This window comes from Caretta caretta, chromosome 3 (assembly GCF_965140235.1).
Source record: "Caretta caretta isolate rCarCar2 chromosome 3, rCarCar1.hap1, whole genome shotgun sequence".
NCBI lineage: Eukaryota > Metazoa > Chordata > Testudines > Cheloniidae > Caretta > Caretta caretta.
Genome location: NC_134208.1, coordinates 141,294,281 through 141,306,617, shown reverse-complemented (window position 1 = coordinate 141,306,617; position 12,337 = coordinate 141,294,281). Strand labels below are relative to the sequence as shown.

Below are 12,337 nucleotides of genomic sequence, written 5' to 3'. Positions count from 1 at the left end.
AATATGTGTATTGTAAGGATACTGTTTTTTTTTTCTTCCTTTACATTAAAAAAGATAGTCTGTCACAATGCCATAGCACTACAATGCTAGATATTCTGAAATAATGGTCTTCTGGAACACAGAGTGTTTAGTATTTCTAACAATGAGAGCTTATGGGATAAAAATTAGTATAGAATAATTGTTAATTTATCCAGTGATCGATTCACTATTGCAAAGGCCACTAATTCTGAGATTAATACTAACGCTGTGCAGTTTTTAAAATTTAAACAAGCAGTTTATATGTCCTAAAATTTTAAGTTTATAGCTCTGTGGAAAAACTTCCTGTTGTAGTATCTACTGTCAAAGACAAATTATTGGAATAAACCCATTGATTCAAAATATTAATTGAATTTGTTAGCTCAAATACAACTTGTTTACTGCCTTCTCAGTGTTCTGTACTTTCACTATGAAACATGAAAAAGTATTGAGCAATTTGTTATGCAAGGCTTTGAAATTATGCAAAGGCCAAAGAGATGTTAATTTTGGAAATGTACGTTAAAGACCTAGTTTGGTTGGGTGTGGGTGAGTGTTTTTTGAAAAAAATAGTTTCAGAAGTTATGCTACTAATTGACTGTTGTTCACAACCTGTCAGATATCTTGTTTGCAGATTGTCTATCTGAATTATTTGAGTAGATTAACACACCTCTAACAAAGAGAAATTTAAATAGACTATCTTGAACATCTGTTACACAAAGTAGGAACAAAATTCTTCTTTCTAATTGTCTCAGCTAATAGTACTTAATTCTGAGTGTCTCCTGATAAACAAGTTGAAACAAAACAAACTAATTTTTTATTCTAATCTGTATTTAATAGCAAAAATTATTAAGTAGTGGTAGGGTTGCCATATGTAAATGACCAGAGAAGACAGAAATACAGTAAGATATTAATAACAGCAATGCCTAACTCTTAGTGTTTTTCATCTCTAAATCTCAAAGTGCTTTACAATGGAGGTATCACCCCCAATTTACAGAGGAGGAAATGGAGGCATGGGGTGGGGGGAAGTGACTTGACAAACGTCATAAAACAAGTCAAAGGCAGAGCCTGGAATAGAACCCAGGTCTCTTGATTCCCAGTCCAGGATCTCTTCCCTGTCTAGCATAGTCCCACTATCAACGCTTGATGAATACTGCAGAAACACTGCACAAACTACTATTCTGGATAAAACCCACCTCTTTGCTTTGCTGGAATTTGCACTTCTTTTTGTGTGTTTATGAATATTCAGGTAAGCAATGGTTTTCTTGCAAAAGTGTTTGTGGAAGGTAAAACCATTATAACTAATTCCATGAATAGGTGTTTGTGAGAATATGCACAACAGAGGTGTTCCTATAGCTATTTTGAAGGTGGAGGGGTTGGAAGTGGAGGGGTCTGAGCTTTGGAACAATTGCCTCCAGAGTTATAAGGGGCTTCCAGAGGTGTATAGTGTGCTGTATGCTACCTGTTTGTCTCCAGTAGAGATGTATCCAGTGGTGAGCTGGACCTGGTTCGCTGGAGCCGGTTCGCTGGAACTGGTTGTTAAATTTAGAAGCCCTTTTAGAACCGGTTGTCCCGCGAGGGATAACTGGTTCTAAAAAGGCTTCTAAATTTGACAGCCAGCCAAAAGTGGCGCCTTAGGTGCCGACTCCGTCGGTGCTCTGGGGCTGAAGCACACATAGGGAAAATATGGTGGGTGCAGTGCACCCACCGGCAGCTCCCGTCCCCAGCTTGCCTCCGCCCCGCTCTACTTCTCCGCCCTCCCCCTTCTCCCCCCCCCCGGCTTCCTGCGAATCAGCTGTTCGCGTCGGAAGCTTGGGAGAGCTGAGGAGCAAGCGATGGCTTCGTGCTCAGGCCCAGGGAGGCGGAAAGGAGGTGAGCTGGAGCGGGGGGTCGCGAGGAGTGCCGCCCGTACCACAGCAGGTAACCTGGGGGGGGGCAGGGGTGCTCAGGGGAACCGCTCCCCACCCCAGCTCGTCTCCGCCTCCCTGGGCCTGCTTCTCAGCCTGCAAGCCACCGCCTGCTTCTCAGTCCTCCCAGGTTTCCTGCACAAACAGCTGATTTGCAGGAAGCCAGGGGGTGTTCAGGGGAGGAGGCGGAGGTGGAGTGGAGGTGAGCTGGGGCCGGGCGCGGGGTGGGGAGCTGCCAGTGGGGGCTCTGCACCCACCAAATCTTCCCTGTGGGGGCTCCAGTCCCAGAGCACCCACAGGGTTGGTGACTAAGGCGCCACTTTTTTGATGTGATCAGTGGGGGGAGCAGCTGCTCTCCCAGCTTCCCCCCTCCCCCCAGCTAAGCTACCCTGCCCCTAGGAGCCAGAGGGACCTGCTGAATGCTTCCCGGGAGCTGCCCCGGGTAAGCACCACCGGGATTCCCCACCTCGCCCCCAGCAGGTCCCTCTGGCTCTTGGGGGCGGGGTGGGCACCCACTATGGTGGCTCACGAGACCCTCCTGCCTGGTTCCGGGGGCAATCAGGGGACAGGGGAGGGGGTGGATGGGGCAGGGGTCCCGGCGGGGGCGGGCCACGACCCCCTCATGGGATGAGGAGGGAACCGGTTGTTAAGATTTTGGCAGCTCATCACTGGATGTATCTTTAGTTGGAAATTGATTGTTCCCTCTAGCTCACCTTCAGTTCAAACACAAAAGTCCCTTATATGTTTGTTTGCTTGTAGCAGAACTTGGAGTAGCTACCCAAGTAGTGTGCAGTATACACATGCCCAATAACTTATTTTTATTCATCAGCCCAGATGGATTTATCAAGTCCTGCACCCCAGTGGAGTGAGTAATATACTTCTGTGTTGATTCAGAAAGCATCAGTGGTTGTGATTCAGATTATAGGCACAAATGTTCCCCATCTCTAGCTCTATCACAGTTTTGGTCCCCAGCTGCTCAGAGCTTGCAGTAACAGGGTCATTGGCTATTTAAACCCCATGTGGGTGCAGCAGTGTATTTATTGCCTGACCAACATCCATCACAGCAGCCACAGTGGACCTGCCAACCGCAGACTGGTTGCTCACAGATCTGTAATGCTTGGGAGATAGCCATCCTCTAAAGGGTAGTAGCCACATGCTTCTGGACTGGTACTGCCATTCCCCTTATCTCGTGTTTTAGCACAGCTACAAGAATGTGGTGTTTTCCTCACCATGGAAATGAGTGCACTTCATTCACAATGAGACAGACATCCACTAAGGATTCATGCCATGACACCACACCAGTAGAGAGTACACGTCTCTCAGAAACTTGAATAGAACCAGGGATTTTTGAGTCTCATCATTCCTCTGCTGTCTGCAAATGTGTATATGCAGAATGTGTATCTTGTCGCTCTCTAGTGGCTGGCCCGGGTAGGAGATGACAATCTACTACTTTTTCATCAGTGATCTGGAAGTATATATAAAATTACTGCTTATAAAATTTGTGCACACAAAGATTGGTAGAATAGTAAATAACTGAGGATCGGGAAGTACTACAGAGCAATTTGGATTGCTTGGTGAGCTGAGCGCCTGGAAACAAAACAGATTTTAACACAGCCAAATGCAAAGTTATATGCCTAGAAACAGGCCATGCTTACAGAATGGGGGACTGTATCCTGGAAATAAGGGGACATAGAAGATAAACAATGTGAATTTTCAATGTGATGTGATTCTTACATGTATAAACAAAGGAGTAGTGCAAAGGATTAGGAAGATGATTTTGCCTCTATATATAATATTGGTGGAACTGATACTGGAATATTGTGTATGGTTCTGGTGTCCACCTTTTAAAAAGAAAGTTGAAAAGTTGGAGGGAGTACAGAAAAGAGCCACAAAAATGATTTGAGGTCTAGAGGAAATGACTGAAAGTGAGAGTTCTAAAAAACTAAATCTGTTTAGTTTTTAAAAAACAAGATTGAAAGGTGACTTGGTTACAGTTTCTGGGAGAAAATAATAAGTTATATAAAGGGGTCTTTAATCTAGTGGAGAAAGGCATAACCCAAAATCAAGGGCTTGAAGCTAGACAATTCCAATTGGAAATAAGGCACAAAATTTTAAATGTGGATGATTTAACCCCTACCAAGAGAAGGGGTGAATTTTTCATCTCTTGATGTCTTCATATCAAAACTGGATGTCTCTCTAGAAGTTATGCTGTAGAGAAACACAAGTTATTGAGCTCAATACAGGTGTAATTGCCTTATAGTGATACATTGAACTCCTTGAGTCCATCTAGCTTGAAGAAGAGAATGTTAAGGGGTGACTTGATTACAGTCTATAAGTACCTACATGGGGTTCAAGAATTTGATGATGGGTTCTTCAGTTTAGAAGAGGAAGGTATAATGTGATCTAATGTACGGAAGTTAAAGCTGAACAAATTCAGACTGGAAAAAAGGCAAACATTTTTAGCAGTGAGAGTAATTAACCATTGGAACAGTTTACCAAGAATCATGGTGAATTCTCTGTCACTGACCATTTTTAAATCAAGATTGGATGTTTTTCTGAAAGATATGCTCTAGGAATTATTTTGGGGGAGTTCTGTGGCCAGTGTTATACAAGAGGTCAGACTGGACCCTCTAAGTCCCCAGAAGAGGCGGTCAAAGAGGAGGAGGAGGTGATTTCGGACCAGGATATGGCACCGGCAGCCAATTTCTCATCCTCTTCCCCTGTTGAAACCATCTTGCCCTCACCTCCCAGCACGGGGGATGACTTGAATTAATTTCAGGACCTTTTTAAGAGGGTGGAGGACTCGTTGGACATTTTACTGGAGGAAGTACCAGAATCACAGCATAATCTATTTGATATCTTACAGACCTCAGCCGCCTCCAGAATTGCTCTACCAATGAATGATGCAATCATGGAACTGGAAAAATCGATTTGGCAGACCCTGGGAACAATTCCACCTATGTGCAAAAGGTCTGACCAAAAAATACTACGTGTCTGCGAAGGGAACGGAGTTCCTTTTCTCACACCCCGCACCAGTGTCTTTGGTCGTGGATGCAGAAAATGAACAGGTAGGCGGCAACATCCCAAAACCACACCATACAATAGAGACTGGAAGAGACTAAATCTCTTAGGTCATAAGACCTACTCCTCCATGACATTACACCGCAGGATCGCAGACTATGAGGTATTATTTGTCAAATACGACTGTACATACTATTCAAAATTGTCAAATTTTATTAAACTCACACTGGAACAGAAGAGAACAGTTTAGGGCCATCGTCTCTGAAGGTCCTCTTCTCTCCAGAACAGCATTGCAGGCTGCGCTGGGCTCCGCAGACACTGCAGCGTGGTCTATAGCCACAGAAGTAGTTATGAGGTATGCATCCTGGCTACAGCTCTCTGGGTTCAACAGTGATAATCATGATGGACACTTCACTACTAGGTTGAGGAGCACATCCGAACTCTCCTGCTATCCAGGGCCATTGGTCCCCATCAGAATCCCTCCTACATATGAACCTACTGGAACTGTGTGCCGTTCACAGTGCATGCTCCCATGTCCTGCCTACAATCAAGAACAAGACCATAAAGATACTGATAGAAAATATCACATGTTCTATATCAACTGGCAGGGGGGCATGTTCACCTATGGACAGAAGCCATGTTACTCTGGAACTGGAGCATCAGTCACAATATTGACATCTCAGCCTCCTACCTGCCAGGATGCCAAAACACCACTGCAGATGCACTAAGCAGAAAATATTCCTAGGATCACGAGTGGGAATTAGACCCCGAGTATTACAAAACATATTCAAACACTGGGGGTTCCCAACTATAGACTTCTTTGCAATGACACAGAACGGCAACTGTTCTCAGTTCTGATCCAGAGCAGAATTGGGTCCTTGCTTCCTGGGTAATGATTTTATCCTAAAATGGGACACACCTCTCCTATACACCTTCCCTGACAGACATGTTCCAGTCCATAGTCTCTGTCTGAGAGCCTCAAGTCCAACCCAAGGACAACAGTATGTTCATGTGTATAGCAGTTGGGGCACATGGCCTTGTACATGTATGTGACTCAGCCTTCTGGATTTTACCTCTGAGGTCTGCAGGCGTGGCCCAAGTAGGTATTGCTAGACATGCTGATTTTTGTATGCCTGCACAATTGCTTCGGTCCCTGAATTGGTGATTAGACCCTTAGAATGTATGCAGAGGGGTTCCTGACCACCAGAACCAAATGTGTCCACCAAAGATTGGCAGGCCTGTCTGGGTCAACTTCACACTCAAGGACTGTGGATGCCTCATGAAGTTATGTGTCATATAAATGTGCTGGAACTTTGAGCTGTTTGCCAGGCAAGTGAGACGTTGGTTGCCACTATCAGGGGCAGGAGGTTCAAGTTCTCATCGACAACAACGCTGTTTTTTATCTGAGCAAGCACGTGGGGGCAAGGTCATTTCAGTCATGTAAAGAAGTGATCTACTTGTGGAATTTTTGTATAAAGAACAGTGTCTTGCCAAATGCTTTTCAACTTCCACGAGTGAGGAACAATAACATAGATGCCATCAGCAGGAACTTCATCGATCATCACAAGTGGTCAATAGAGGGACATTCTGCAGCAGATCTTTCATCAGTGGTGATCTACTTGGTGATAAATCTCTTTGTAACCAACCTGAGCAACAAATGCAGGAGATTCTTTTCCGGGAAGGTCACAACCAGGGTTCCTTGACAGATGCCTTTCTTCTTCCTTGGCTGAATGATTCCCTCTAGTTCTTCTGATTCCAAGGATGATCAGGAAGATACAGAAAGATAAGGCAGCCTGAACACTCCATTGTAGCTGCCTGACCGATGCAGTGCTGGTACTTGGATCTACATCACCTCTCAATTTGACCACCCATTACTCTGTATGTGGATGAGGATCTCTTGTCTCAAAACCAAGGCAAATCATTGCACCCTATTATTCCTGGGGGAATTCTGTGCCAAAAAATTTAAATTCTGTGCACAGTATTTTAAAATTCTACATATTTTATTTGTCAAAATAGCACTACATAATCACACCAGTTTCAATTATTTTGGCTATACAGACGACAACAACAACAAAATCCCCCCAGGAGCAGAGAGTTAAAGAAACCCCTACAACAACCCAGTTCCTGTTTCTCTGCACCTTTCCCCCCACCCCCAAGAGCCCAGCTGGGGGGGGCCAGACACCCATATCCCCTCCCCCCACCCCCAAGAGCCCAGCCACAGGGTGGCCCAGACACCCACACCTTCCCCCCCCGATCCCAGCCACTGGCATCCCCTGGTCCAAACATCTGCACCCCTTGTCCTCCAGAGCCCAGGGATCCAGAGGGAGGAACAGCCTGATGTTGGGTCCTGGGCTTATATGGAATTTCCTGCACACCGCCTCCTTCCTTCAGGGCATGTGGGGAACTGCAGCTGCTGGGAACCCTCCCACTTCTCCTGGTAGTGTCTTCTATTTGCAAGCTGGGGAGCTGCTGGGTCCAGTAGCTTCTAGTAGTGGCCAGCAGCTCTGCAGTCCATTTCTGTGACAGGGGAGAGGGGAAAAGAAAATTCTGTACAGAACATTAATTCTGTGCAAATTCTGCATTTTTGCAGTGGTGCAGAATTCCCCCAGGAGGAACCCCATCCTACAATCTCTTCACCTCATGGCATGGGTGATTTCTGGCTGAGCAATGAGGAGTCTGCTCCTGAGTTATACAGACCAGTTTGGTGAACAGCTGAAAGGATCCACTAAAGCCATGTACAAAGCAAAATGAAAAAGGTTTTCAATCTGGATAGAGTCACATCAGTAATCACCAGATAGCACAGACATTAGCTATATGCTGGACTACCTATTGTGTCTGAAATACTGTCAGTTCAGTGAGAGTCCATTTAACATCCATTTAGTCATTTGTTAAAGCAGTGACATGGTCCAGACATGATGCTATTACTCAAGCTTCCTGAGACACTGCTATCTTTGGCAAGTCATTGCTGTAGTCTCACTTTAAGTTTCAAGTCCCACCATCTGAAAAAGGAAACTGTTCGTGAGTCACCTACAGAAGAATTCGTATGTGCAATCACTCCAAGCAGAGAGAAATTGTTGCTTACCTGTTCTTTGATATGTATTGTGCACATATACATTCCATGACTCTTCCACCTTCCCTACTACTTTGGGATTCGCTAACTGATGGTGCAAAGGGCCAAAGAGGGAGGGAGCAACCATGCCCCCTTTATACCTTTGGCTCTGTGTGCGCGGATGAATGGTGGTGCATGCACTGCTTGCTAGTATGGCTGGCAAAAGTTTCTGACTCAAGTGCATTGGCTGCACATACACCTACAGAGGAATTGTATGTATGCAAGATGTATCCTGAAGAATAACAGTTACTGTACTGGTAAGAAACTTCTTTTTCTTTCGGTAAAAACTGGATGATCTTCACTTTTCTTTCCTGTTCAGTTCTTTTATGCTATGAGTAATTATCATTCCTCTGGATTTAGTGCAGTGTGGAATAGATTTACTTTTGGGACTGGAAATAAAGCATGTGTTTGAAATATGTAAAAAAGTCTCCCTTTAAATCAAGCACAGAAATGACGAATTGCGTAAATTCAAGTAAGTGAAGTGGAAACCCACTTTTGTGGTACACTTCTTTTTCAGGTTAGATATTAACTAGTAGTTTTTTATTTTTAGTAAACTATGGTCTCACATTCACTGCTAGATATTTTTTTCTGAATAAATGCTTTTGTTTTTTATGTGCACTGGTTAAATGCTAAAAATACAGAATTATCACATGCTCTGAGTTGCACTGAGCAACTTGGAAGAAGTAGTCATGTATTGTTACAATGTGCTTAAAGAGAACAATGATAGGATGATAATTAAAAATATTGGCTTATTTTAAATGGGTGGAAAAATAAAAGCACACTTTAAAGAAGCAGGATTTTAAGAGCTCAGCTTGATTGTTTGTTTTAGAGAAAATTTGAATGTAAGAAAAACTTAATGTACAGAACTTCATCTGAAAAATACTGGATTCTGGTCATAAAGTTGGTGATTGTGCTTTAAATTAATTTTATATTTGGTATGCTTCCTCTTTGTGTCTTTCAGTATTTTGACTAAAAGCCCACAGAAGACTCTCACTAGTCAGTCTCCTACCTAAAAGTGCTGACCGCCCCCAGGTGGGTTCATTTTACCAAACATTGGCTGAAGATTATTACACAGTTGAACAATGTTCCCAGTAAATTAGGCTTAATGGGTTGACCAAAGAGAGTGGAGTCAACCAGAATCCTTGATTTGTTGGTTATAGATGTCCAACTCCCATGAACCAGGTTGTGTGCGTCAACATACTGCAGTTATGTTGAGTTTTTGCCAGATCTTTAACTGAATTATTCCTGCACTAAAATGGGAATGCTGCTAGCTTTACTTTTCTGTCCTGCAATACTGTTCTTTGTCCATTCTTGTTTGTCCTTGCCCTTGACCTGATTTTCCTCCTTTTTACCTAGTACAGAGGTGGGCAAACTATGGCCTGCGGGCCGCTCCTGGCCCGGGAGGCTAGCCCCCGGCCCCTCCCCTGCTGTTCCCTCTCCCCCGCAGCCTCGGCTCACTGTGCTGCCAGCGGGGTTGAAAGCTCCTGGGGCAGCGCAGCTGCAGAGCCCAGCCTGACCCAGTGCTCTGTGCTGCGCGGTGGCAGCCAGCCACTGATGCTCCAGGCAGCACGGTAAGGGGGCAGGGATGCGGAGTGGTTGGATAGAGGGCAGGGGAGTTCAAGCGGGTGGACAGGGTTGGGGCGGTCAGAGGGTGAGGAATGGGGGGGTTGAATGGGGGTAAGGGTCCCAGGGGGGCAGTTAAGAAGGAGAGGGGGGTTGGATGGGGTGGCAGGGGGCAGTCAGGGGTGGGGGTTTCGGGAGCGGTCAGGGGATAGGGAGCAGGGGGTGGTGGATGGGGCAAGAGCCCCGGGGGGGCCATCAGGGAACAAGGGGGGTTGGATGGGGCAGGAGTCCTGGGGGGGGGGGGGGGCATCAGGGGCGAGAAGCGGGAGGGGTGGATGGGGGTAGGGGCCAGGCTGTCTGGGAGGCACAGCCTCCCCTAACCGGCCCTCCATACAATTTCCAAAACCCGATGCAGCCCTCGGGTCAAAACTTTTGCCCGCCCCTGACCTAGTATGAGGTAGGGATTGAGAATTGTGGTTAAAATAATCAATTCTATTTAGCTCTTCCGCTTGAGCATATTACTCAGTTTTTCCCTGGAACTATTGCCTGTATTCTCCCTGGAACTATTGCCATCTATCATATGGAATAATCATTTGGAATTCAAAGTCCAAGCAGACAATCTTCTTTGTACTCTCCTTTAATGGCTTGTCCAGTGTTAGCACAAACAAATATTGCATTTACCACTTAAGCTCAGCCTTGGATAACTTTCCAAAACATTGAGACAGAACATAGAAGTGTGGAAGCAGTTGAACTAATTGTGAATTGCTTTGATAGTCAGTTGTCCATCTCTTCATTTGATGTATTTTGATATCCTGGATGACATACTGTCAAGGTTCCTTCCCCACTCTGAACTCTAGGGTACAGATGTGGGGACCTGCATGAAAGACCCCCTAAGCTTATTCTTACCAGCTTAGGTTAAAAACTTCCTCAAGGTACAAACTTTGCCTTGTCCTTGAACCCTATGCTGCCACCACCAAGCGTGTTAAACAAAGAACAGGAAAAGAGCCCACTTGGAAACATCTTTCCCCCCAAAATATCCCCCCAAGCCCTACACCCCCTTTCCTGGGGAAGGCTTGAGATAAATCCTCACCAATTTGTATAGGGGAACACAGACTCAAACCCTTGGATCTTAAGAATAATGAAAAAGCAATCAGTGTTTTTCTTGCTGTCTGGACTGGTCTCTGCTTTATACCTGATGTTACCTTTCAGAGGAAGACCTATGAAGAAGGACTTACATTAGCCTTTAAAGGTATTAATTCTAGTACTGGTGCAGATATTCCTAATTTCCTTTGTCTAGGTCCCTGAAAAATATTAATATTAAACATTTGATTTTTTAAATATTCTATGTTTTCCTTTTTTAAAAATATAAGATCAACAAGAAGCTGCCTTTTTTCCAGGGAGATTTAAGTTCTTGGGTGAAATCCCTTGAAGGTTCTAAGGGATGAGTTCAACTTTCTTTTTCTTCCTTCTGGGATGAAATACTGCAAGAGGTATAGGAGGTAGATAGTTCTTTGTTTTGTCAGGGTAGTTCTATCCAGCATTTGTTTTAGCTGCTTAGTTTATCTGGAACCATGGAACTTTGGCAAGAAATGGATCAATTCATATTCTCCTTTAACATCTCAAACACACATGGTGAATCTGCTGGTCCAGAATTTCATAAAACGAGTGAATGTCTGTTTTATCCTCTTTTCTTCTTGGCTGATACCACTTCAAACAGGTGGTTTAGAAATATACCTCCTGTACTAAAGCATTTAGAAAGTGTTTCCCTTCTCACCCTTTTGGCAGAGAGGACAGAAATGTATAATTTCAGAGAGTCAAGGGCATCAGTCATGTCATCTCCTCTAAGTTTTATTCATGGCACATGCTTTTTTATCACATCATGTATTTTAAAGAAAGAAAGAGAGAGAAAAGTCAGTCACCAAAGACTCTTAAACGATGTTAGAGATCTAGTCTCTGAAAATTATTTACCTCTGCCCTCAAGAGATGTTGGTAAAACTGTTAATATGAATAACATTTTTGGAATGGAAGAGTGCTGGTGCAAATCTTTTTGGCTGTTTTCTTCACTTTGTATAAAGCACTAGAATATTTTTAGATTAAAATTATAAAAAAGAAAGGTATCCATTACTTTGATGATAAATGCTACACCCCAAAATGAGCTATCATTTAAAATATTCATAACACTATCCTAAGAATTTTAATTAAGTATAAACTTTTTATATTAACTCTGGCAAGTTCTAATACAGTTGTTTTTCTGTCTCTGCTTGAATGCAGTACAGCTGCTTTTTGATGTAATTAGCTATTTAAATAGAATAGAAAGTGGGAGAGGAAGAGGACTAAAAAGACAGTTTTTTTTTTAAAGAAAAAAGCTGATAGTGTCTTCAGTAAGCAAATTATTTTGTGTTTTTCCCTTTTGATTAGGATATGAAATAACAAGTGAAGTCTGATTGCTACAAAAGAAATTACATCTGGATAATTTAACTGGGGCAGTTTGGGAACTTTTAGTAAAGTGTTTCATATTGCTCCACTATTTAGGAGAACACAAGGATGACTCTAGCAAAACTTTCCTCTAGATGTTTGTGGAAACATCACTATCTGTCTTGTCTTCAAATAGAATAATACCATTTCTGGACAGTTTATTTATGTTCCCTAGGGGCATAATGTTGTAGACCACAAATGCTACATGTTAATGCTCATCGAACGCACCTGACAGCCCAGATCCAACAGT

The 12,337-nt window shown here is 43.7% G+C and overlaps 1 protein-coding gene across 7 annotated transcripts in view; it reads left to right on the top strand.

The window, feature by feature from the left end:
- Positions 1-12,337, top strand: part of AKT3 (AKT serine/threonine kinase 3) — a 265,359-nt gene that overhangs the window by 41,980 nt on the left and 211,042 nt on the right. The window contains exons 3-4 of one of the 7 annotated variants that reach the window (XM_075126959.1): positions 4,786-8,306; positions 9,011-9,081. The exons of 5 other annotated variants lie outside the window; for them this stretch is intronic. Coding sequence is in view for 1 of the 2 variants with exons in the window: in XM_075126955.1 (XP_074983056.1) it covers positions 8,264-8,306 (43 nt within the window). In the remaining variant the exon portion in view is untranslated. The remainder of the gene's footprint in view (positions 1-4,785; positions 8,307-9,010; positions 9,082-12,337) is intronic. One more of the 7 variants, XM_075126955.1, reaches the window with a different exon arrangement.